At 43.5% G+C, this 27,381-nt stretch overlaps 1 protein-coding gene across 2 annotated transcripts; it reads left to right on the plus strand.

Moving 5' to 3' along the window:
- Positions 1 to 1,279: 1,279 nt before the first annotated feature.
- Positions 1,280 to 26,917, plus strand: THOC5 (THO complex subunit 5; the record flags this gene model as incomplete). 2 transcript variants are annotated; one of them, XM_084253341.1, is made up of 20 exons in its annotated part: positions 1,280 to 1,375; positions 3,146 to 3,289; positions 4,548 to 4,661; positions 4,779 to 4,876; positions 6,646 to 6,792; positions 8,481 to 8,595; positions 9,721 to 9,853; positions 10,579 to 10,611; positions 11,865 to 11,942; positions 12,620 to 12,660; positions 12,903 to 13,002; positions 14,357 to 14,465; positions 18,499 to 18,600; positions 19,183 to 19,279; positions 19,804 to 19,918; positions 21,138 to 21,241; positions 21,378 to 21,465; positions 22,935 to 23,050; positions 23,932 to 24,122; positions 26,742 to 26,917. In XM_084253341.1, the coding sequence occupies 20 exons, from the start codon at positions 1,280 to 1,282 to the stop codon at positions 26,803 to 26,805; spliced, it is 2,085 nt and encodes a 694-aa protein (XP_084109467.1). In that variant the 3' UTR covers positions 26,806 to 26,917. The 2 variants fall into 2 exon arrangements, with proteins under 2 accessions (XP_084109467.1, XP_084109468.1); XM_084253342.1 differs by lacking the exon at positions 10,579 to 10,611.
- Between the last annotated feature and the right edge of the window lie 464 nt (positions 26,918 to 27,381).

Consider the following 27,381-nt stretch of genomic DNA (forward strand, 5'->3'; position numbering starts at 1 on the left):
AGATGTTGCCTGCAGCATTGTCTGGTCCCACGCTGTAGCCTCAGAATGTGACGGCGACGACAATGGTGGTTTAGATTTAGTTTAAGGTGCTGGTAACAGCTCACATATATTATGCGTTTATGTGTGCCAGGCTCTTTTGACTGTTTTCAGAGGCACGTTTTTTTACACTTACGCCTTTAGGGCTCCATTTATATAGGTTTTGCCAGATTAATTTACCATCTCTATGACTGTTTACTCAAGATTTTTAATCGAGTCACTATTAAATTTACTTTAAAACTGTGTCATAAATGGAAAACTACTCTTTTGATATGCTTCAAGTAATGATAAAAATATATTTAACATGATGAAAACAGATAATTGTTAATAATTCTGGTTAGATTTCATTACTGAGAGCTCTGAGACAGTTCTTTGTTATCAAAGGAATGTTGGCATTCAGAGTTGTTAAAGACAATGAGAAATGAGTTTCTCCTTGAAGCAATCAGAGGTTTCTAAAGAGTTCAAGACTTTAACTCTCTCCTTAGGTGTTTTAACATTATTTCAGATCACCCATGCACCTTCTAAAGCCCCAGCCCCAGATTATCTACATCACTTTTTCCAGTGGATTGCCTCCTGTTTTATGTACACAAATCCCTGAGGGAGGACCTGTTACTGTTGTTTGGTCTGTGAGGAAACAGACTCTGAAGAAAGTGACATGACATAAAATTACAGTAGAGTGGATACTCCACTGCAGGGCTTCTCTGGCCTCATTGTAAGTGTTAGTAATAAATTAATGGTTAAGGGAGCAGTGGTGCCCACAGGGGGCTGCAGTGACAAGTAGAAAGTTAGCCGAGGAAAGATGTTTTGTGATCCTAGAGCCCCATGAAATGTAGATTTTGTTCTTTTAAATTTTAGGGAGTTGGTAGCATCACCGGATGATGTTTTATAATAAGGATCAAATGAGACTATACCCATAAAGGGTATGGGTATAGTCAAGGCCCAGCTCACTGCGATCAATCAGTAGTATTGGGAATGGATTTATATGACAGGCTGAGAAGTTTCGTCATTGAGGTGGTGGTGGAGAAGTTGAGTTCATTTTGAACAGGCTGAAGGATGATTTGTTTTCCTTTGCACAGAGGATGAAACTGAGACTTTGGAGATTCAGTGACTTTTCTTGAGTTACCAAAGTTGTAAGTGGCCAGAATTGCTTGTTAGAAAATCTTCAATTCCAACTCTGGAAAATCTCAAAGCTTTCCTCTCTTAACAGGTCTCTGCTGTTTGCTCCTGACCTCACCAAACAACTATGTCATCAGAATCAAGCAAAAAACGAAAGCCCAAAGTCATCCGAAGTGATGGAACCCCAACTGAAGGAAAGCGTAATCGATCTGACACTGAGCAGGTGAGATCAGCCAGGACTGGCTGTGCTGCTGAGATATTGCAGCTTGTGACAAAGCTTCTGGCAGCTGAGGATTCCAGGGACAACCTCCCAGACGTCCTCCTCTTGACTGGGTGTCTGGAATTCTCACTTGGCTCTACAAATCTTAAGTATCCATATTAGGTTTTAGCGGTAGTATCCCAAGAACAACAAGCCTATATTAGACTCATTAGTGCTTAAGAAGAGAATGTAGTCTAGTATAGTGTGGGTCTCTAATTGTCCTCATGGGCAGAAGAAGCAAGTTCATCTGCAGCATGCTGCTGGATCTTTAGAGATGTGCATCCTTGTTCTCTGCTGGAGGGAGTATTAAACAGTCCTAGGACCATGTGTTTCCAGAACTTCTGTGGTCTGAGAGCTCATGTGGTTATCAGGTTTTCCTCCTTTTGCTATTTCTCTGTCCTTGAATCTGTAATGTTAATTTATGACAACTCTTTGATTGGTTAGTTTTGCTTTTTAAATTAGAATAGAGAAACATACCATCTTAAATTAAATTTAAATGAAATTAAAAATGAAGCTTTCCATGGCCCTCCCCCGTGGCACAGCGGTTGAGCGCTGGGTTGTAAAGCTGCCCGCAGCCTCTGCAGCACCAGTTCAATCCCCGGCCACCTGACAAGGGTCCCACATGGCGCGCAGACCTCTCCTGCCGCCTGCTGCTCCCCTCAGCAGTGTACTTCGGTCCTTCTGCCTGTTCTGCTCCCCGCTCAGGCTCTGGTGAATTCTCTCACCCTCCCGCCGTTCTGATTGTACCCAGTGCTTGCATTAATAAATAAATAAATCTTAAAAAAAAAAAATGAGGCTTTTCTCAGATTTAGGAAATCAAGATTAGTGAAGAGTTTTATGCTTTTGGGGCATTGATTCTGGCTGTCTATTAAAAGGATATATTTTATTTACAGAGAATGGGGGGCCAATTATGATGTTTTGTTTTCTGCTGAAGCTTGATTTGACTATGTTAACACCCATTGGATAAAGATTTGTTAAAGTGAATTCTTGTTCATTTGTAGTGTGAACCATCATAACATTTTGATGGAGATCTGTATTTATTTCAATGGGAAATTGCATTAAATAGCATGATCCCGTTTTATTTAAAAATAAAATTTGTATTTGTCCACATTACTTTTTTTTTTTTTTTTAAATATTTATTTATTTATTTATTTATACAAGTACTGGATACAGTCAGAAGTGCGGGAGGGTGAGAGAATTCACCAGAGCCAGAGCGGGGAGCAGAGCAGGTAGAAGGACCGAAGTACACTGCTGAGGGGAGCAGCGGGCGGCAGGAGAGGTCTGCGCACCATGTGGGACCCTCCTCTGGTGGCCGGGGAGCAGCTGGGGATCGAACCAGCGCCGCAGAGGCCGCGGGCAGCTTCGCAAGCCAGCGCTCAACCGCTGCGCCACCGGGGAGGCCCTGTCCACATTACTTTTGTTGTTGTTTCCTTGTTTCATCTTTATTATTTTTGTCTACATTATTAACAGTGGCATTATTTCAAGCTGGAACGTAAGGTTATGGGCAATTTTTCATTTTCTTTTTCATATTCCCTACTGTGTTCTGAATCTGTGCTAATCATGCATGAATTACTTAATAATAATCAGGAAGAGAAAGAAAAACATTTGAGGACCCAGTCCTTTAGAGATCTTACTCAAGGCTTCATTGTTACCTACGTCAGTTAAGGGTCCCTGACCCTGCCGGGGAGACTTAACCCATACACCCAACCAAGGCCACTATACTTGTCTCAACAGGAAGGTAAATACTACAGTGAGGAGGCTGAAGTAGACCTGCGGGACCCTGGCAGAGACTACGAGCTATACAAGTACACGTGCCAGGAGCTACAGAGGCTCATGGCTGAGATCCAGGACTTGAAGAGCAGGGGAGGCAAAGATGCGGTAAGTAGTGGACCCAGGCAGATATGAACCTGATGGGTGTGTCCTGGGACCAGGACGAGTTTCCTGATCCTCATCTACTGTGCTAGTCATGATTCAGGTATTTGGATCTTGGGGGCTTCCGAGACCTGCCTGCTAATTTTTTGAAATGTTTCATTACCATTCAGTCATGGTAGTATGGCAACCAGGCACAAGGCGGCAGGCCCATGGGCTGGGGGACTGGGAGGCTGGTGGGCCTCTTGGCTCCCAGCAAATCTTTACTCTCTGGGCCTTCTCTGGCATTGTCTCATGGTTCTGTCTCTTGGTAGTCACTTGTCCTCTTATAGCCATTCCCCACCACCATAGCTGTCCTCTGTGAGATGCTGCCCTCTTAGCCTCAGCCTCCAGGCTCAGGTGTGCCCACTTATGCATGCCCACACCATACTTCAGGTGTCCACAGTCAGACATGCCTGCCCCCCGAACCCACGCTCTGAAGTGCCTTCTGCACTCAAGGCCACAGGCAATAGCTACAGAGGCCAGCGGTGTAAAAACCTTGAGCATTACTTACCCTATAATCACCAATTACAGTAATGAAAGTACAGGATAATTCATTTTTTCCATACCTGTAATATGATATTTCAGCCAATTACTACTTAAGTGCTAGGCATTTGGCTGGGTGTTGAAAAAGGATAGTACATATGAATTCCCTTACTATTACAAGGATGGATATGTACAAGTAAATCAGAAACTAAAATGAAATTACCATTAATATTAACTGAGTAAACCAGACTTCAGGACAGAGAAAGTAAACAATGTAACTAAAAGCTGGATGAGATATATTCAAAACAAAATGACCCATATTTTTCTTGGACTCTCATTTATTTGCACTTATTACGTTTTATCTGTTTTACTATAGCTAAGCTTTACAGGTTTACTTCTTCAGCTTTCATTTGAATTATTCAGTAATGTTATTTAAGAGGTCAAATTGTATGGCACAGTGTTGTAATTATTAGGATCTCTGTGTACCATATGTAGGAACAAATGTTTGTATTGGGTGTACTTGCTCCACCTTCAGTTCCTGTTACTACAGTCCCAGCAGAAATTGATTTTTTACCTGGGGACCTTAAGCATTTCCTTTACACAGTTACTCATGTCCCTTTGATGTAGCTCAGGGTTCTGAGCTCCCTCTAGTGTCTATTTTTCACCTTGGGTGAGGATGGGTCAGCAGTGAGGGGCTGAAGGAAGCTTATTTGAGGTCTTTACTGGTTTTCTTTGCCCACAGGCAGTTGAGATTGAAGATCGAAGGATCCAGAGTTGTGTGCATTTCATGACTCTAAAGAAACTTAACCGATTAGCCCACATCAGGTTGAAGAAAGGAAGAGATCAGACCCATGAGGTAGGAGTTGAGAGGCTTAACCCTCCTCCTTCCTCTTCCCCAGCGCTGCATTTGCTGCTTCTCTGCTCTGTGCCTCCTGACTGGCCCCACTTACCTCTCACTTTGTCCTCCTTTCAGGCCAAGCAGAAAGTAGACGCCTATCACCTGCAGCTCCAGAACCTGTTGTATGAGGTGATGCACCTGCAGAAGGAGATCACCAAATGTCTGGAATTTAAGTGAGTTGGAGAACAGGGCTTTGGAAAAATGATTTGTGGGCAACTGCCTTTTCCTTGTAGCTCTGTTAGCAGTTTGTTTCAAAAGAAATCAATGAGCCGGAGACTGCAGGATCTGGGAGAAGGGTGACTCGTTCACTGTCAGTGGGAGAATTGGAAGTAGTTGCTTCCGGCTGCACAAAGAATCTCAGAAACCTGTCTGACCCTTTTGAGTTTTGAGCTCTGCACCTGGTAAAGGTAGTTGTCCCTCCCCAGCAGAGACCTTTGGTCCATCTTCAGTTCCTATTATTACACCAGTTCAATTCCTAGAGCACTTCCAGTAACATCCTTTTTACCTTTTGGTCTCGTTTTCCTTTTTGAAGTTCTAGGTGTTCGTTTTTGCAAATGGATTTTGGTCTTTGGAACCTGAACTTCTTGCAGCTTAGCTGTCCTGAGGTGAACAAACTATAGTTTCTTAGTGTATTCTTAAAATATAATGTGTCTTGAAAAAACCAAGGTGAGAGCTGAGAAGTAGTGTAGACTGGGAAAGAAGAGGAAAATGTTCTGGCATAGTCAGACCTGTTTGTGCAAACAAAGGCAGATTTTATTTGTAATAAACTTAGAATGAGGTAGACACGTTGGACACTGGGTCCAATGAATTTTTAATAATGGTAATGATCTGATTTTTTGAGAGCCATCTTTTTCTACATCATCAATTTATCACATAATAATACTAAATACTAATAGAGGTGAAAGCTGTATAGGTTCTGTACCTGTGTCAATAGTATTGTACCATTGTCTGGTTCCTGATTTTATGTTATGCCTAGATAAGGTATTGTCATTGGGAGAACACAGGGGAAGTGTACGTGGGAGAAGCTCTCAGTACTACATTTGAAACTTCTTATGAGTCAAACTATTTGAAAATAAAAACAAAAGGATATGATGCCCCAACTTTAACCATTGATCAGATGAAAGGTGACAGTACAGTGGACCTTAGGCCTGTGCGGAGCAGGTGACCACATGGGAGGAACTTGGGTCCTGAAATGAGACAGTTTGGGTTCCATTCCCTCCTCTGCCATTCACTAACTGTGTGACATGGGGCTAGTTGGTTATCTGTGGAAATTTCTATGTCATTTGAAAAATGAAGGTAAAATCCCCACCTCATAGTTATTATGAGAATTAAGTGAAGTGAGGATGGGGTATAGTGGAGCTTTTGACATGGTAGCCGCTATTATCACCATCATCTGTCCACAGCTGACTACTGTGTTAATGCAGCAGAGTATGGTACTTCTTTCTGTCTATACACATGCATGTCACTATAAATGCATCAGTCAAAGCCTCTCAATCTTTTTCCTATCTAATCCTGCCATGTTGGACTTAAATTCAGTTAGTGTTTTGAATTTATGTTTATTCCTGTTGAATGACATTTCTTGGTTTCAGCCTGGCAGTCTAGACTTATATTGTGGTGTTTTGTTTGACTCTTTTGTCTCAGCTTCCTTGCTCAGCTTGGGGACATTTGTAAATTTGATCAGCATCCCTTCCTTTAGTTAATTCCTGGATACAAAATATTAGCATGGATAAGGATCCTGTGGCATATCACCAACTACTTCTCTTCACACTGAAACATCTAATGAGCATTTACTGATAATGGATTCCAGGTTCCTGGACCAGGAACTTAGTAAGCATAAGTATGACCAGGGCTTAGTAAGCATACATGGGGTAACTGTGGGGGTGTTTAAGCGACAATTTGTGTTCCTGAGAATGGCAACTTGACACCTAGTTTTTGTCTTCAGGTCAAAGCATGAAGAAATTGATCTGGTCAGTTTAGAGGAGTTTTATAAAGAAGCCCCTCCAGATATCAGCAAGGCTGAAGTCACCATGGGAGACCCTCACCAGCAAACCCTTGCACGTCTGGACTGGGAGCTAGAGCAGCGGAAAAGGTAGTTTCCCCTTTTATCTTGTTAACCTGTGCAAACATGGACCTTTAGACAGGACACAGTGATTTGTCATGACCCCATGAATAGACAGCAAAGCACTGTGGAGCCAGCAAATAGTCTCTAAGACCAAGTCCCATTTTATGATTGATTCACACCTGGTAGTTCAAACTTCACCAACCACATCATGGGTGGGTTTGGAATTGCTTGACACTGTTAACAGAAAGTTAGAGTAATTCCCTTTAAAGTTTTAATAACTGGACCTAAATGCCTTTTGTACCATAAATCAATTATTTTTGCCTTTTTCCCTATAGTTTCATAAAACTTTACAAACATTGTTTTAGAAATTTGTACATTCCTGTATATAGAGAAATTATTGATATAATTCACATAATCATTCCCTTATTGGATTGATCTTTTAAATTGCTTTCATTTTAAGCTATCACAAGTGATGACTCTAGGCTCAATTTTTATATATAGGACTTTTCTATAATAAAGAACTTTTATTAACCAAGTGTAATGGAGTGTCTGTACTAAGTAGTTTAACTTTTTTTTTTAAAGATTTATTATTTATTATTTATTTATTTATTTATTTATTTATACAAGCACTGGGTACAGTCAGAAGTGTGGGAGGGTAAGAGAATTCACCGGAGCCAGAGCAGGGAGCAGAGCAGGCAGAAGGACCGAAGTACACTGCTGAGGGGAGCAGCCGGCGGCAGGAGAGGTCTGCGCTCCATGTGGGACCCTCCTCCGGTGGCCTGGGAGCAGCCGGGGATTGAACCGGCACTGCAGAGGCTGCGGGCAGCTTCGCAAGCCAGCGCGCAACCACTGCGCCACCGGGGAGGCCCCTGTACTAAGTAGTTTAAGCTATATCTTTCTAGATATAGTGTATCCTGTTTTTTCATACCGAACTTTCCACAGTTGAATCCCTTTCATATTTGTATGAGAATTTTAGGGCTTTTGGTTGACATATCTGCTCTTTTTCCTTTGGAGAAGTAGCTGTTTTTATTTTTGCCATTTTCTATTGCAGTCTATTTGGTAACTTTGGTCCACCTGATACATGTGCTAAGTATTCAGTTGGTTCCTAGAGAATTGGTGTCAGCTTTTAGCAGGTGGGGCTGGCCCCTTGTTCCTCTGTTTGCTATATACTCTGGCCTTGGCATAGGTAAACCATGAGTGTTACGTTCCTGTGGCACTAGTCTAGAATCCATCCCTACTATGCTCTACTCAGGCTGATCTGTGAACCTTATTTGGATCCTGTAGCTGCTAGGTTCACATTTTTATGAAAGGTTTGGGTCTAGCCTCTGAGTCAAGAAATGAAGCATACAATGACATGAGACTATAGTATTGATAACGCGTAGTGGTCATGGCAGAGCTTCTGGAGTCAGAGGTATGGATTCAAAACCCAGCTGTGTGCTTATAGTCAGCTGGATTACCTTGGGCAATTTACCTACCTCCTTCAGCCTTCATTTCCTCCTTTAAGGATAACAAGAGGCACTATTTTTCAGGGTTTTCATAAGGATTACATGTGACAGTGCTTGTAAAGAATTCCCCAAGGTGCTTGACATGTAGTAAGTGCTAGGTAAACTTTAACAGTTAATTGCAACTGCTATCAGGAGGAGTCTGACAGTGACAGGCATGTCAGAGTATCCCTAGGGAGCATCTGGTGACAGTGTTCTGTCCTCCCCAAACAGGCTGGCAGAGAAGTACCGAGAGTCTCTGTCCAACAAGGAGAAGATCCTCAAAGAGATTGAGGTGAAGAAGGAGTACCTGAGCAGCCTCCAGCCTCGCCTCAACAGCATCATGCAGGTGAAGCCCTCCTCCCCCTACCCCAAGTCTCTTGCTTTGCCTTCCCACCTAGTGAGACTTTGCTGAGTGCCACCAGTGGTCACATTTCCCTTAGGTTTTGCTAGATTTGTTAGGGCACAGTGCAGAATGGTCCTGTCTGCAGTCATACCCAGCTGGTGTGATAAGGTTGTATCCTAGGTGAAAGAAATTGCTGGCCAGCTGATTTCAGGAACATATCCACACATTTACTTGAGTGTTATCTTTTTCACCCAGAATCTCTGCCATGTAAAACACTTTTTCACAGACTCTGTTCTGTTTACTTCCTACATCGTTCCTACCAGTCCCAACATTTCCAGCATCTAAGCATGCTTCCATGGACATGAGATCCCTTTGATTGCATCTCAGGGGAAGACGTCTCTGAAAGTCTTCTGAAAAGACCTTTACTCATATTTGACCTTAAGTATAAAAGTCCTCATTTTACCTGTAAAATCTAATGTCTTTCTCTGGATAAGTAACTTGATTTTTGTTTACTTTGTGAAGCCAGATTTGGCCTAAATCCTTATAGCTTTATGAAGCAGTGTGAATGGCTAGTCTGGATGAACTTTGTAAAAACATCCCAGGGAACATAAACTCGTTCAAAAATTCATAAATAAATTCACTCTAGTGGGATTTGGCTAGGTCTGTATTTCCTCTCTTCAACTGTAGGCATAGAATGAGAGTTGTTAACAAAAATACTCTCCGGTTGTAATAGTGTGGAATTTAGACTGGGGTTGTCTTGAAATCTATAGATCACTTTGGGAAGAATTGACATCTGGCAATAGCAAGTCATCTAGGCCATTAGCGTGGCATATATCTCCATTCATTTAGATCTTTGTTTTCTTAGCTATTTGAGTAGCGGCATACATGCTTTTATTCTTAGATATTTGATGTTTTCTTGATGCTGTTGAAAATTTTTTTGAGTTCATTTTCTTATTGTTTGTCGCTGGTATAAAGAAGTAAAACTTTTTTTATTGATCTTTTAGCCACCTATAATATCTTTTAGTTTATCATGTACCACTTTCATAACTAAAAAACTATAAATGGTAACTAAGCAGCTATGTAGACTGCCTGAAAAGGAAAAACAAAATTTCTCCTTATTGTATTCAGGCTTCCCTCCCTGTGCAAGAGTACCTCTTCATGCCATTTGACCAGGCTCACAAGCAGTATGAGACGGCCAGACACCTGCCACCTCCTCTCTATGTCCTGTTTGTTCAGGCCACTGCATATGGGCAGGCCTGTGGTGAGTATAGGGGCTGGGTGAGAAGAGGAACTTGTGGGAGCAGCAGCTGTGGCTGATTGAGTCATTTGGAAGCACTTCCTATTGAGGAACAGCCCCTGGCCATCCTCAGAAGCCCTCAGGTGACAGCCGCTGCCTCCCCTTTGCACCACCCAGCATGGCAGCTTTGGCCAGCTGGCCTGAGGCTGAACTAATCTGATGGGCATTTCAGTATGGATGGCTTGGAATCTTGATGAGCTTGTCTGGTCAGCTGTTGGAGGCAGTGCCCAGGCAGCCTGTGGGGCTCACACATGCTCTCCCCAACAAGGCACGCTTGGCAGGTGAATTGCATTTCTTGCGCTGCATCAGAGAGATGGCTTAGTGAACTTGGGTCCCAGCCAGCTCTCCCAGGCTTTCACCTGCCTTGAAGCTGGCTGCATGTTGTTTGTTACCAAGTATCAGCAAGTGAGAAGCATCCTCCTGATGCTTAAAGGCAGCTTGTGACTCCACTAGGATTTTGCTTTGTTTTTGGAGATCTACCTCTTGCCCTACTGCAGCTTTCACCTAATAACCTAGACTTTCCTTCCCTGCCCCCTTCTCACCCCCACATCAGACAGATGTATAATGCACCATGCATGCCTCTCCTCCCAGCCATGGGCATTGACACATGACTGTCTTTCTTCTTGTGTCTTCCTGGTCCTTCTGGTTTTCTCTCTCTCTTTCCTTCTCTCACCTGTTTCCATCATCAGCTCATATGAAATCCTCCCAGCCCCCTAGACAGGGTGAGTAATTTTCTTTTCTTTTGTGTTTATAGTCTAGCCTGTTTCCATTCCTGTTTTACTGTAGAATTCTAGGATTTAACTACTCAAAAGAACATCTGGCCTTTGCAGGCGGTTAATGGGGACTACTCGTTTAGGGTGAGGTTCTTGTAGGATTGTCATAGTCGTTTATGGCCTCTGGGAATAGTATCTCAATGGCCTGGCATTTGGGGGAAGTTTTCATTCCTCCTTAGTGCATTTGCACACACCCTTTCAAGCTCTGTGATTATCTGCATACCATTTTGAATGGAGGAGTGGAGGTACTCTGTGTGACTTCCAAGAATTAGACCCAGGGAGTTACACAAAGGCGGCCTGAGGCATCGCTTATTGAGGGGTCAGGCCTAGTGCATGGAACAGACTGCTTAGCTTCATGCTTGATATTAAGTTCAAGTTGTGTAGACCTGATCTTGAATCATAGCTGATCTACTTCCTAGCTGTTGTATCTGACTTTTCTAAGCCTTAACTTTTGCATCTGTAAATGATTGTGGTCACTACAGTGATTATAGGATTGTTGTGCAAATTAAAAATTAATTTTTAAAAATAATGTTATAATTTAAAATATATGCAACAGCCCATTCAGTCCTTGCCACCCAGCAGCTGGGCAGCTATTTCTCAAATACCCATTCCATAGATGTAGAAACTGTGGGTCAAAGCAGTGACATAACTTGCTCCATTAAGTGTTTGGGTATTGGTGGGGCATAGACTCAGGCCCGGGACTGAACTAGAGGATCCAAGTTTCTACCCGCTGTTTGAGTACTTCCCAGTTAAATAGAACAGTGCCAGCCAGGTGTGTGGTGTAGTGCAGAGCAGAAAATAAGCACTGAAATGAAGGATACTGTTTATGAGATGTGGACGGTTATGGGCTTCCAGATGAGAACGTAAGACAGTTGGCAGAAGTGTATCATATGGCTTTAGGCCCAAGGTTTGGATTTCTGTACCTTGGTGCAAACCTGGAGAAAAGGCATTCACCCTGGTCTCAGATGATTGCTTGTCCGGGAATCTGCACTTTGGGTTCTTTGTTCTCAGTAAGTGATAGGGAAAAAGACAAGTTTCCCATCTTGTCCCTCTTCATCTAGAGAAGTAGCCTTTGCACTTCTAGCCCCAGTCAGTAAAGAGCTGTGACTAAAGCAGAAGAGGTACAGTCCCAGAGCTGGCTGCTTGTGTAGCTTAGCTCCTTCCCTTGGCAGCTTTCACATGAAGCTCCTTTTTGCTCCCAGATAAGACATTGTCTGTGGCGATCGAAGGCAGTGTGGATGAAGCCAAGGCTCTGTTCAAGCCTCCTGAAGACTCCCAAGGTAATGTGGTAATTGGGTGCCTCCTCCCAAGTCTTCTGTAGCAGTTCCAGGGACACCATCCAAGGACAGTGCTTGTCCTTTGGAAATAAGCTGTACTGACTCTGTGTAGCTGGGAGCTTTGCTTGTCTTTATGCTCAGGGGTTGTTGGGGAAGAGCTCAGTTCCCGGAGTCACTAGCGCTTTGGACTTCAGTCCTGCCACTCACTGACCCAAGAGAAGCTCTTTAACAGTTCTGAGCAATTTACACAGCTGGCAAGAATATAGTAATACCTTTTGTAGAATATTATGTGGACTAAATGATTAGGTCATGCTTGGAAAGCCCTTAGCAACCCATGCACATTGCAACTCCCCAAATGATGTCTGCTGCTGCCATGATGGAAGATTTGTAACTATTACTACTTACTGTTACTAATAGTACTATATTACCACCATCACCAATAGAGGGACTTTTGGTTCATAGAATGACATTAAAAGCACTTTAAAAACCTTGGGTGGTAGGATTATAGGTAATTTTTATTTTTGCCTTGTGTTTTCTATATTGAATAAGCAGCTGCAAATTATTCTCAAGAAACCATTTACAAAAGACAGAGAGTATGGGTCTCTGTATCCCACGGGTTGGGGCTCTTTAAAGAACTTTGCAAGCCCCCTCACTTCTGGCTGCCTTCTCTCTGGCTACAGACGATGAGAGTGACTCAGATGCTGAAGAGGAGCAGACCACGGTGAGAGCCATTTCCTCTTGAGGGGGTGCCAAGAAGCTACACTGGGGCCTGCTAGCTGGCAGATGCCATCCTCCCTAGAAGCAGAAAGAGGTTTGAAAGAAGGGCCTCTGGGAACCTGGCAGCGGGGTACCTGTGAAACAGCAGGGTCCAGGAAGAGTGCTGAGGCCCTGGCGGGCAGGGAGAGGGGAGGGGAAGAATCGTACTGTGAGTGCTCATCAGCTTGACTCTTTGTCTTTGTCCAGAAACGCCGACGACCCACACTGGGAGTTCAGTTGGATGATAAACGCAAGGAGATGCTGAAGAGGCACCCACTCTCTGTCATGCTCGACCTGAAGTGTAAAGGTCTGGCTCCTCTTATTTTAGGGGATCCTGTAGCACCTAAGAATTCAGCGATTTGCAATTTGCATAGGATCTAGTCAGTCAGGGCCTGTACCCAGGAAAAGATTTTGGTTTAATTCTTTTTCCTCATTGTTCTGTATGGAATTTGATTTTCTTTTCCCCAAGTCATAGCCATAGCAACAAAATTCTAGATACATATGGGGTGTTCTATAAAACTATTGATTGATATATCTCTTTCTGAATTTGAATAATCATCTACCCAGAAACAGTTGGAAAAGTATGCAGGTTTTGAATAATATGTCCAACATGCTTAATTTTATAAATACAAGTAGAACTTTGTGTTCCTGTAAGATTGTTTTGAATCTAGTTTTGAAAGGATTAAGGAGCACATGATAAAGCTTTATCAGATGTTGTTTTTTCTCACCTCATACTCCCAGAACTTTTTCTTGGTCTTACATCTAAGGACAACCAGTGTTTCAGCTTCTTATGTATTTTCTAGAACTATCCTATGCATTTAGAAGCTTTTATACACGTGTACGGTCATCCCCTCCACCTTTAGTTTTTTACACAAACGGAACCACTGTACTTTCTTAACTTTTTTTTTTTTTTAACTTTTTGAGATGATTTTATACTCATAGGAGAGTTTCAATGAAGTAAACTCACAGTTCTTATATAGTCTTCACCTAGCTTCCTCCAATGTCAGCCTCAATCACAATACAGTTATTAAAACCAGGGTTAATTTCATTGGTACAATATTATTAACTACAAAATTTGTTCACATTTTTTCTGGTTTTTCCTTTTTATGTTCCAGGATCTAATCCATGATCTCACATTACTTTTAGTTGTCATATCCTTAGTCTCCTCCAGGCAGTAGTTCCCCAGTCTTTGCTTGTCTTTCAAGACCTTGACGCCTTGAAGACAAAGCTTATGTATTATGTAGAAAGACTCTCAGTTGGGCTTACCTGGTTTTTTTCCCAGGTAAGACTGATATTAATTTTGGGGCGGAATACCATAGGTGTGTTGTTTATGATCATGTCACGCCAGGGTACATGGTAACACTGTCTTATTACTGGTGATGTTAGTCTTGAGCACTCTGTTTCCATATTGTATTTGTTAAAAGCAGTCTCTCATTCCCACTCACATTCAGGGGGAGGAAAATGAAGTTCCACCTCTTGGAGGAGGAGTAGCAGCCAAGAATTTGTAGATCTTCTGCCTCTTTTGCTCAGCATTATATTGCCGTTGAGTGTTTGGTATATAATTCCTTTCTCCAAAGCTGCCTTTCTTTTCTCCAATGCTGTTGACTGTGCTATAATAGTTGACTTATAAATGATCTCTTCTATTTCTCTTCCTCCTCCAGATGACAGCGTGCTTCACCTGACTTTCTACTACCTCATGAACCTCAACATCATGACTGTAAAAGCCAAAGTGACAACTGCCATGGAACTGATCACCCCCATCAGTGCAGGGTACTGGACAGGTGCTGTGGGAGGGGGGTGTGATGAGAGCCTCAGTGCTGGGCTGTCTCAGTTCCTCCCTAGTCTGAGGAAGTTTACGCTTACGTTGGTTTGTGTTGTCTTGTCCAGACAACCAGAAGTTCTGGCACATCACTAGAATTTATAACACTCACTGACTTTAATTTGTGAAGTTTTCTTAACTACAAAGCAGATGATAAAAGTGACTGCAGTAGGTGGGGCTGAACACCAGCTTTTTATAACAAGTGGAGAGAGTGTGAATATAAATATGAGATTGACCCCATGCTTTCAGGTTGACAAATTTAGGCCTCTCTCTTCCTTTTCTCATTCTGTTCCAATTACTTCTCAGCTTGTATCTTTTCTTCACAGTGGTGGGTCTCTGTTTAGGTTTTGAAGAGGGCAAATGAGCAGAGGCATAGTATTGACAATCTCAGGTCACATATCCCTAGAAGACCATGACCACAGCAGTCTTGTTCCACAGTCAGGAGTGGGAAGAAAGGCGGAGGGCTGGGGCTGGGGGTGTGAACTAGCCTCACATAAAAGAGCACTGCCCTTGGCCTGTCACTCCTGGCCCTGCCATTTTTACTTTCACTGACTGTAGAAAGACCACGAAGGCGGCACAGGTCAGTGCCTGGAGGGTGGGGCTCTTTCGGCAACTGCCTCATGATGGCAAGTCCCTGGGTTTTAGACCCTGCACTTATAGACAGTAGCCTTGGACCCTGGGCTTGAGAGTGTTGTTGGATGACCCAGGGGCATTCTGTATAAAAGTGACTGCCCCTGTCCCCCATTAGAGGGAGCCATGGCATGTTGCTTCAGAGTACCTGGTTACTCCACTCATCCTAGGCTCCTGGTCCAATGAGCAGCTTGAGAGCCCTGTCCTTGGTGGGGCTTCTGTCATGAGTGTTCTGCCTGCTTTTCTCTGCTATTAACGGCTTCAGGCTGGCTTCAGTGCACACTTAACTCCAGCTCCTTTCAAACCTTTCCATGTACAATGACTGGGGCAGTGATGCAGACTGATTATGAGCTTGGAGCAGAGTTCCAGCAAGTACTAGGTCTGCCACTTAGAGCTGTATGTGTACCTTTAGCCAAGTTTCCTGGCCTCTGAGTCTGTTTGCTAATTTTGTATTTGCTAACGGTAATATCCCCTCCCAGGTGCTTGTGAAGAGGCAGGTCAAGTGCTTAGCATAGGTGGACACACTGTCATTTAGAAAATGACAGCTGTGTTTATCATCCTCAACTCATTTAACTCTCACAGTGGCTCTACCAGGAGAGGAAACTGAGGCTCTGGAGAATTGAGGGACTGCATCAAGATCACAGGCAGTGAGTAGAGAGTGTTGATTTGAAGTTGGCCAGGCCAGTGTACCAGTGTACTATACTACTGTCATTACCAGGTGGGCCCTAGCCCCCAAAGAGGGAGGAGACACGAAAGGAAATACCCTGAGCCAGGATTAGGTCTTCAAGGGCCTTCAGTTGTTTTCTAGCTCATCCTTCTATTTCACAGATGGAGAAACTGGAGTCTAAGGGCTATATGACCAGTTATTGCAACCCTGGGCCTAGGGCTTCAAACTCCCAGCCCAGAGTCCTTAGCCCATGTACATACTGCAATGGCTTCTGAGGACACCATCCTGGTATATATGGTTTTACTTATGTACTAAAACATGGGAAAACTTTTTTCTTTTAATATGATCTTGTATCACAGTAATTCCTTAGTGTCATTAGTAGTCAGAGTTCAAATTTCCATGATTTTCTCAAAAGGTTTTTTTATTTAACAGTTTGGGTTTTATTTTATTTCTATAGTTTGGCTTTAAATCTGGATATTTGTAAGGTCCATATGTTGTAGTTGGGTAAGGTGTCTCAAGTATCTTTTCGTCTCAGTGTTCCTACCATCTTTTTATTTTGTTTATTAAGGGAAGTAGGTGGTTTGCTCTGTAGGTTTCCCCTAGTCTGAATTTGATTCATCCCTGAATTACAGTTTAGCTTGTTATTTCTTCCCCCTGGATGTCCTATAAATTTCTAGAGTTAGAGGCTTGATTGGATTCCATTTAGAATTTTGGGAGTTTCTGGGAAGGATGGTGTCATAGATATTGTTGGGTGTTTCTCTCAGGAGGCACAGACTCTATTTTTGTTATGTAAGCATTGATGACTGTTGAAAAGATCTACTGATTCATTAGAGAATTAATGGGTTTTTTTGTTTGTTTTTAAATCTTTTTCATTATTTTTTTAAGATTTATTTTATTTATACAAGAACTGGGGTACAGGCCAGAGCACAGGAGGGTGAGAGAATTCACCAGAGACAGAGTGGGGAGCAGAACAGGCAGATGGACTGAAAACACTGCTGAGGGGAGCAGCAGGCCAGACAGGAGAAATCTGCTGAGCCATGTGGGTATTCTCCCTAGCCGGCCAGGAATAGAACCCATGCTGCAGAGGCTGTGGACACTCCACAGTGCAGTGCTCAACCCTCTGTGCCACTGGGGAGGCCTGGAAATTAATGTTTTTAATACAAACATTTTAATCAGAATTATAGCAATGGGTTGAATTTTCTCAAGAGATTATTTTCTGGAATGATCTTTATTAGACCATTTTAATTCATTGATCAATTTTTCATTAATCTGTTTTTAATCTTTTTCATTTTTATTTCACAAAGTTTCTTCAATCCCTTATTTTCCATTATTTTTTTCTATATTGAAATTTTTTATAGCAAGTGTTTGGATAATTAAATCATTTTTTTGTTTAGAAGTTTTATTTTATAACTATAGATAGCATTCCCTTTTATATCCATTATTTTTACCAAATTCAATTGTTCCGAGCCACATTTGAAATGTAACTTTTATCAAAGAGAGTTAATTCTTCCATTAGATTTTGTCAGTTAAAAACCTTTGTTATGAACAGCATTTTTAGTTTTACCTGTTCTGCTTTGATTGCTTTAAGCTATTAGTAATGATTGCTAAGCATTGGCAAAAAGACTGAACATTTTTATTTGTTTTCTAGCCAATTTTCATGTGAGGCAACAAAGGGATCTGAAATGCATGTGGGTAGGAAGTCTCTGAGCAAGACAAAAGAGGAAAGAGTCTGAAGCTGCCATTGCTCCTGTGTTAAGTTCCCAAAGACCACATGCAGGAACTGAGAGCAGCAGGGACAGCCTGTCCTCCTGAGTTGCTGTTGATACGATCCCTGGAAAGATGGAGGAGCCCTCCCCACCCCCAGTTGGTTGAGGGAAAGAGTAGGTCTTCTTGTCCTTTGATCAGATTGCTCCATTATCTCCCACCCAGCCCCAGCCCCATACCATTTCTTCTCTGCTTGTCATGATTAATTACAGGCTGTGCCCTAACCATTTCAGGTGGGTGGCGGTAGTGTCGCTGTCACTCTCTGCTTATAGTACTGGGTCACCTTGTCTCTAGTGAATGCAATAATATCTTTTCTGGCAATATAAAAGGGAGCTTTTTATGTGGTTAGCATGAAATTTGATCAAAGCAAGATACAGCAGCAAAGCTGTACACTTGTTCTCTCTGGGACAGAGAGGGATCTGTTATACTCCTGTGAAGACTGTAACTACTTCTATTTCTGGTGTCACAGTGCTTTGCTCCCCTGAGGTAAGGCCCTTGTCACATTTAACTCTTGAAGGGATAGGTTTTTTTTTTTTAAATTGGAGGTTAAGAATGCTATCTTTGATTAGATGATGCATATCCTGACTTCAGCACTTACTAGCTATGTGACCTTGGACAAGCCATATCCTTCAGTGCCAGAGTTTCTCTTTTATAAAATGGGAATGACCCTGGAACTCTAGTGGAGGATGAGTAAAGCATGTACATACCTCAAGGTGTGAACCTGTACCCCTCAAGTAACTAGATTTGTAAACAGGTGATTAATCAATATGACAAAATTTTTTAAAAATGGAACTGGTATTACTCTCACCTCATAGAAAGCATTCACTAAATGTGGCATTGATCATCAGGGCAAAGGGACAAATGCCCAAGTCTGCCTCGAGGTAAGGTGTTGGCTGGCATCTCACTAGTCTTTTCCCTTTCAGTGACTTACTGTCTCCAGATTCAATCCTGAGTTGTTTGTATCCTGGGGATCATGGAAAGAAAACTCCCAATCCAGCCAACCAGTATCAGTTTGATAAAGTTGGGTGAGTCAGCGGCCTCTCTGCTTCTGAGATTCTCTGTGACTCAAATCCAACCCTGGAGAGTTGTTGGGGCCAGAGGCCTCCCAGGGGGCAGAAAGGAAAATAGGGTGAGAGGAACTGCTGTGTCAAGAAGAAAACGCATGCCCTAGCCTGCTTATGAGACCGAGGAAGGTCATGGAAGGGTAGGAAATGGTAGAAGGACCAAAACTTGGAGAACATGACACAATGAAATGTTTAACATTTTAATTCTCTGAGAAATAAAAATTTTTAAATATTTTATAAATCAACATGCCAATGAAGAGATCAAGTTCACTGATGTTTACTTGTGAGATTTACTTGTGATGTTTACACTGAGATTTACTTGTGAGTTGAAGACTGCTGGGGGAAAAGAGAAAAAATGAATATGGGAGAGATGAAACTCACAGTAAGGAATAGATGAAATTAAGAGACTGCTGACAGCCTGGCTGAGCCTGCAGGACTGGCATTTTTGGGTGGGATGAGAGAACAGGAACAGGGTAATATCCTGGGAGCATTGCAGAAATCAATGACTTAAGAAATAATTTTATCCTATGTTATTTTCTGTAGCATCCTGACTTTGAGAGACTACGTACTTGATCTTGGTCATCCTTATTTGTGGGTACAGAAACTGGGTGGCCTCCACTTCCCCAAAGAGCAGCCCCAGGTGTGTATACTGGGCCAGTCTCCATGCCTGAGGAGCTCTATTTCTTCTGTCAACTCTGGAAGGACTTTTCATAGCCTTTGGAACTTGGGACTAGTGGAATGCTTTCTCTTGGGGCTATCACCTGTCCTCCCTCCACTCAGGACCCTAAAATGTCTGAGGCCCTTAAGTGTCTAGGTGCATTTTGTCTTCTTCCTGAGCCAAAGCAACATGGGTCCTTGCTCTGGGTATAGCATGGCCCTGCTGCTTCTTGGTCATGTGTCCAAAGACACCAATAGTGAGATGTATTCAGAACCCCAGGGCATTTGGCACCTTAGAAAAAGGTGCCTTTTCTCAGGAGCTCTTGAGAACCCAGCAGCTGCATCAGTGTCTGGGACTTGGTGTCTGTCCTGTGACAGCAGGTAAACTGCTGCTCATGGAAAGTGTCCAGCTCTGGGCTTGGGTGGCAGGCAGGTCCTAGGAAAGAGGTGGTGCCTGGGGGAAAAGATATGGAGCACTGAGTATGCGCTGCTCACTGTCATCCACAGCACACGGTGATCGCTGACCACTCACTGAGCGCCAGCCATATGGAAACCACTATGAAACTGCTGAAGACCAGAGTGCAGTCCCGACTGGCCCTCCACAAACAGTTTGCATCCCTGGGTAAGTTGGTGCATTGGGACGATGGCTTGAAAGCCACCCAGAACACTGGGACAACAGTTACTTAGCCCTTCACTCACTTTTTCTTAAATCCTGATGACAGTCAGAGAAGACTCTATTCCTAGCCCGTGCTGAACAGAGTTGCTGGTGGGACTTCTAGGCACTTGCTAACACAAGTTAGCAGATTGGCAAAGAGGAGCCTGTCTTAGGTTATGCATATCCAATTTTGATGTGCATTTGACAGATAATTATAGGAGCCTGATTCATGCCAGGAAATAAGCATAGCACTGGGAGAACTGTGAACACAGTAGAGGCAGCTCTACCTGCATGGATCTTGTATTCAACTTATTTGAATACTGTCCAGAGATCCACCCCCTCAGCTCTCCCTCAAGACCTACTGAACTGACACTTTCCAGAGTGAGGCAGAGCCCATGTCTTTTTCATAAATTCCCAGGTAATTCTAATGAACCACTGACCCACATGGCGGCCATATCGGGGCTTTTTGTTGTTGTTTATTTATTGATTAAATTCTTGTGAAGGGCTTACCATGTGCAGGTGTTGCAAGTTATGGAGGGAGGGGTTAAGATTTTCCTGATATAAAAGAATCATTGTCAGGAAAGACATTGGGTTACGAGGACCCATCTGGACACCCCACTCCTCCAGGCAGTTCTTGATCTTTCCAGGGCAGCGTTGCTTGCTCCCCATCAGCATTGCTGAGTTTGTTTTGTCCCGGGATTGGTTGATTGTCATCCTCCACAAATATGTGCTGGCATATTTGCTTATTGAAACGCCAGCAGGAATTTACCCTGGAGCAGTTCTCCAGCTCTTTTCCCTTAGAGGAACTGACACAGAAGCTTCAGTCCTTTTCTTCATCAAGGTCAGCTATGAAAACAGCCCTTTTGGCTGTTTGATCTAATTAATAGTCAGTGCTGTGGAAGTGTTGTCGCTGGTTCTGGCTGCAGGGGTTTTGTTTTTCTGGCTATCATTTGCATTGAGGTTAAGGTTACGTGAACCCTGGTGCTGGATACAGCCACAAGCACAGCACTGGGTGAAGGGCAGGTTGGGTGCCTCCAGTCCTCACACATATTGACCTGGGCACCTACTGAGTACGGGGTTTACCTGGACAGCTGTCGGTGCTATTTGAGTGCTCCAGAGTATACTGGTTACCCAGCTATGGCACCTAATTTTCATCTGTGACACCACCTGTCTTGCTCTCTTTTAGAACATGGCATTGTGCCAGTTACCAGCGATTGCCAGTACCTCTTCCCTGCAAAGGTTGTCTCTCGCCTGGTGAAGTGGGTGACTATTGCCCCTGAGGATTACATGGTAGGTAGAGGAGTGACCAGTCACCCTTTGGGATTGCAGGTCCACATCACCTTTCAGCTCTTGGCTCTCCACCTAAAGGGCGGGTGATTTGGCTAGAGGAGCCGGCAGTTCATTTCTTGTCTGTGGTGACTTCTAGGAGCTGCATTTCACCAAAGACATTGTGGAGGCAGGGCTGGCTGGGGATACCAATCTCTACTACATGGCACTCGTGGAAAGGGGCACAGGTAATGGTCTGCTCATCACTGTGGTTCTAGATAAGAGGAGTCACTAAAAAAAAAAAGTTCTTGGGGTTTACACAAAGGAAGCAGAAGATCCTGGAATCCTGCCATGGGAACTTAGCAAATGGTAGTGATGGTGAGAGCCACCATTCAGCAAGGACTTGTTCTACAGCATAGTCACATAGGTGCTTTAGCTTATTTGGTCCCAACGACAGTCCTGGGGGTGGTTATAATCCCATGTTATAGGTAAGGAAATTGAGCTTCATCACGAACACAATCTGAGCCTGAGCTCTTAGTCCCTTTGCTTTACCACTTTCTAGAATCAGATACTTGTTCCTCCCTGTCTTCATGGAGACAGGAGAGGTCTGCTGTGCCATGCGGGTAGCTCCCTGGCCGGCTAGGGATTGAACTCGTGCTGCAGAGGCTGCAGATAGCTTCACAGTGCTGTGCTTAGCCCCTTGTGCCATCAGGGAGGCCCCTCTCCTGTTTTTAAAAGATTTGTCTTATTTATTTATGCATGTAAGAACTGGCATGTAAGCCAGAGATGCGGGGAGTGAGAAGATTCACCAGCTTTCTTACCCTGTTATTTGAATTAATGATGGTTTGAAACATCTTTTCCACCCCCATGAACAGCAAATAAGGAATAGTATTTGTAGCCCACCGGTAGAGAGGATATATGTCATCCTGTTATTATCACCAGAGAAAACATGAGTAAGTTCAAAACTACAAATACTTCGCTCAGTGATAATGAGCACAGCTTTGACATCCAGCAATTCTGGCAAACTCAGCATTGCTCGGAGCCTCAATTTCCTTATATGTAAAATAGGGCTGATAATTGTGCTACGCATCTTACAGAATCATGGTTAAGATGAAATAAAACATGCATGAAGGGCTTAGCACACAGTAAAAATACAGTAAATACTGTTTAGAGTAAGTTAACTACTCTATAAATGTTGGTTATTTTAAGAAAAGTTTTCACAAACTAAATTTTTTAAAAAAGGAACAGAATATTGTATATACATGTTGACACAGCAATTGATTTACAGCTGAAACCTATAAAATGTTATAAACCACATTATTTTTTACCAAAACCTATGAATAACAGAATAAAGAAAATGTATTTGATACAACAGCTAACACACAATATTATTGAAATAAAAGAACAAATTGTAAGTTTTCATGTGGGAAAATTCCCAACTTGCTGGTAAATAAAGAATTTTTTGGACAAACCCAGTATGGACCAGAATCTGGGAGTCCCCATATTTCTGTGTCCTTGGAGGAACCAGAGTTACAGGAGTTGACCACATTCTAAACCTGGCAGTTTCACTTAAGAGATTTCAGGACAAATGTATAGTCAGTACCAGTATCAGTGGGATTATTATGAGACATCTGAGCCAACCTCAGGAGTCCAGTAGAGAGGGTGACTGCCAAACTTGGTTTCAGAACTGATTTTGCCTCCTCTTGTCTCTTCTCAGCCAAACTCCAGGCCGCTGTGGTTCTGAACCCAGGTTACTCCTCTATCCCACCCATTTTTCAGTTGTGTCTGAACTGGAAAGGGGAGAAAACCAATAGCAATGATGACAATATTCGGGTAAGGCCTGGCTGTGGGTGATGGGAGGAGCAGAGAGAGCTCCCTGGGGAGGTGGGGAATGGCTATCTATCTATCTAGCCAATATCTTCTTTACTCAATCATTTGTCCATGGGCACTTCACTTGTTTCCAGATCTTGGCTGTTGTGAATAATGCTGCAATAAACATGGGGTAGCATATACTTCTTCAAATCAGTAGCTCCATATTTTTTTCAGGTAAAGACCCAGAATTTTGGGTTAATACCAGACAAGACCTGCTGTAGCTGATGCTTGGGCACAGACATGATTCCCAGAACAGGGGGACCTGCCAGGATTTGTAGAATTTGCTGGAGCCTACTTGGCATAGTAGAGGAAAGAGCCTAGAACCATTTCAACTTACCTTACTTGGGATCCACAGATTCCCCCACTTATAGAACAGAGATACTGTGAATACCAACCTTAAAAAGTTGTTGTCAGGCTTTTGTGAAAATGTGAATAAACTCACAAGCAACAGTGATATGTGAGATCATTGCAGCTAATAGTAATCCTATTGATTTATTTGATTGCCCAGCATCTTATGACTAGAGCCCCCCCCCTTTTTTTTTAAAGGTTTATTTTTATTTATACAAGAGCACATTTTTAACCCTAACAGCTGCTGAGTTGGGCCTTGTCTTGAGATTCCTTCTCACCACATCTCCGACTTCTTTTGGGCTTATGAGGCAGGGAAAGGTAGGGTCAGAATTCAGAAGACCTGTTGTCTTGAGGAGAGGGAGCCTTAAGATGAGCCACTTGAGCGTGATCTGGCATGACCCAGCTCCTGCAGTAGACCAGCTGCAGCTCATGTGGCACTGTGAGGTCAACTGGTCTGAAGGAAATACTGAGTTTCTGGCCTTTGCACCCCACAGGCTATGGAGAGTGAGGTCAATGTGCGCTACAAGGAGCTGTGTGGCCCCCGACCCAGCCATCAGCTCTTGACTAACCAGCTGCAGCGGCTGTGCGTGCTGCTGGATGTCTACCTGGAGACTGAGAGTCATGACGACAGTGTGGAGGGACCTAAGGAGTTTCCCCAGGAGAAGATGTGTCTGCGACTTTTCAGGTGAGTGGGGAGGCAGAAATGCTAGGGCTTTGGTAATCTCTCCCAAGGGAACAGGGGCTGAGATCAGAGCCCAGCAGGGAGGACACATGCATTTCAAGGTGCACTTGGCTTATTCACAGTGGAAATTAAAATCCTAAAGCCAAATTTCCTGGGGAGAGCTTGCTCTCCCCTTCCTGAAACTTACCCTACAGCCTTCTTCCTTACCATGTGGCCCTTGTGTTTTTCGTTAGCACCCCTGAAGATGCTCTGAAGGGCCACCCACTGAGTAAGCAACACTGGACTATGAACCAAGAGGTTTTGACTGAACTGTGCCTTCTACTCTTCTGTGGGAAATAGGGTTTGCTTTTTACTGTCCAAATTAGCGTTTCAACTATATGCATCCCCTCAGTTTACAAAGTCTGCTATAAACTTCCCAGGAAACACACTTCTCTGAAAATCTCACCTTTAGGCAGTCAGACATTAACAGAATGAGCCAGCTCTGAAGTCAGACTTTGTTACCCATCACCTTTGTCACCTGGGAAGAACACTTTAGCTCAGCTCTGAGCCTGTTTTCGAAAGACTGAAGTGGAAGTATTTCCTTCTAACTCACGATGAATTAGACATAATTCATGTAAAGCATCCAGAATGGTTCCTGGTACAAAATAGGCTCAGAAAATGACAGCAGGTCCTGACTGCTCTATAAAGTGTCTGGGTTCATGGCACTTCTAGAATCTTTTCCTTTCTCTCAGGCAGTGGGTCTTGCCTTTTATCCTTTCACTTATGTTCTTGTTTTTAAAGAGTCAGTTTCAAAACTGTAGGGTCCATTGCTTTGGGTATCTCTTCCCTTTGGGGTGTGAGGTTGGGTGGGAGTAAGTCAGGGGAGGAAGAAGGGCCATAATCTGTTTCCAATTGGAACATCCCCCTGTTCCCTGTGAGTCTAAAAGATGCCTTACCTGCCCCTTATCTTGTTTGCTGACAGCCAATCCCAGCTCCTGGAAGCTTTCCCAGCATCCTCCCTCCTCTGGCACTTCCACCTGGCCTGGTTTTTTGTGTTTTCTGCTAATAACCAGCTCCAGCCCCTGTGTGGCTGCTGAAAAGCATAGCCATTGGCTAAATGTTGGCACCTTCTAGGACTTGCTCTCCCTGGTGGGTCTGTGTGAAACCTTAGCTTTTTCACCCTCCCAGCCCCCTGTAACACATTTCCAGGGTGGGAACTTTCACATGGCCAGTGTTATTCCCTGCTATGTAATGGTTCCCAAAGGCCCCCTTTCCTGAAGTGCTGCGCTCCTTTGTCAGGGCATTCCGGGGAGGTGCTCCTTTGGCGACTCACAGCCAATTAACTCCATGGCTGGTGAAACAGGAGGATTGAGGTTCTTGGTCTGGTATTCCTCTGACTTAGGTATCAGGAGACCAGAGGTCTGACTCCCCAACCTTCCTGGGTACCTTCCATAAACTACATATGAGAGGGGCTTTGTTGACCTTTCTCCCTCCTGGTGTTCATGGCTGTGAACAAAGGCTTTGGAGCCAGAAAGATCAAGGTTCACATTGCAGCTCCTGCTCTGTGATTAGGGTCTTTACTTGCCCCTTCCGATTCCTCATCAGTAAAATAACACCTACCTCAGGTGCTGTTGGGAGGGTGAGGTTAAATGAGATGGAGCCTGGAACGTGCCAAGCACAGTGCAGGCAGAGAAGCTCTCACTTTAGTAAGGGGTTACACTGGTGTTGGAATAAAATCCTTTCTTCTCTCATCACTACATCTCCCCTCTCCCCTCTCTCTCTGGCTCTTACTGTCCTTCCTTCACTTCTTTTCTCCTTTTTCTCTCACACTCACATCACATATTCTTTCTTCAGACCGGGATCCAGGGTGTCACCTTCTGGCTACCAGTGAATGTCAGCCATAGGCTGGTGAATGAAAGGTGAATGGGGCTCTTTAGCTGCAAGTAATTCAGCATGGAGTCATGTGGAAAAGGACCCCCTATGAACTTTTGCTCAGGTGCCCAGGGTTAAACCTGAAACACTAAGCTTTATGGGGACACAGCTTTAGCTGTTACTGTCTGCCTGCCTGTGGCCAGCAGGTTTTGGCATCAGATTTTTGGCATTGAATTTTGTCTTTGCTGTTTGCTGAGCATTGAATGGTTTATCTCTCTGGGCCTGTTACTTCATCTGTAAATCTACAGAGTGATAAAAATAGCTTCTAAGAAGTAGTAAGTGTAAAGTACACTGCTCTTTACAGGTATTTTGTGCAAATTCTTTTTATGCCCAGATTCCTGCCTGCATGGGAATCTCTGCACAGAATTTTAAATTGTTTATTTTTTTTTATTACAGAAATAAAATGTGTTTGTTTTTAATAATATAGGCAACAATGAGCAATGCAAAAAGTGAGAGTGCCCAAACATTGCCCCCAGCAGTGTCCACTGTCATGAGGACCCTTCCGGATTTGTGTTTATACATGTGCAAGCATATAAAGACATTTTTACAAAAATGGCACCATGTCTTACACACTGTTCTGCAGTATGCTTTTCTCACAAAGTTTCTCCTCCCCCCCATACACTAGTATTCCTTTGTGTGGATGAACCATAATTTATTTTATCAGCTCAGAGACCATAGTACTAACTCCTCTCTGTTCTCCTGTATCTCTAGGGGTCCCAGCAGGATGAAGCCTTTTAAATATAACCATCCTCAAGGATTCTTCAGCCATCGCTGACCTCCCACTCGGCCCACTGTTTCCCCTCAAGGCTCCTAAGTGCTGTACCACTGCTTTCTACTGTGGCCCACATGTGGCTCTTGATAGTCTCCAAAGACAGGTTTTGTTTCGTTTTTTTTTTTTTATGTCTAGCCTATTAAAATGTCACCTGAAGAAGTGGCCTTTGTTTTGTAGTTCCTTGGGGACAGAGGGGGAACAGCAAGACTTTGCAGTTTGGAATCGCAGGTGGGCGCCATGGCACAGTGTGAAGGAGTGCTTGTGGGGAGGCTTTCTGTAGGTGGTCGTGAAAAGCACAGTGCAAAAGATTCTGACTGCAGAGAAATGCTGCCCACTTGTCCATACTCACCTTATTTCTGCTCTGGAAGGTCCTCATTTTGGTATTTATTTATTTATTTTATTTTATTTTGTTTTTTAAAGATTTATTTATTTATACAAGCACTGGGTACAGTCAGAAGCTCGGGAGGGTGAGAGAGTTCACCAGAGTCAGAGCAGAGAGCAGAGCAGGCAGACTCACGAAGTACACTGCTGAGGGGAGCAGCGGGCGCGGGCAGGAGAGGTCTGCGCGCCATGTGGGAC

Source organism: Talpa europaea (assembly GCF_964194135.1).
Source record: "Talpa europaea genome assembly, chromosome: 14".
NCBI lineage: Eukaryota > Metazoa > Chordata > Mammalia > Eulipotyphla > Talpidae > Talpa > Talpa europaea.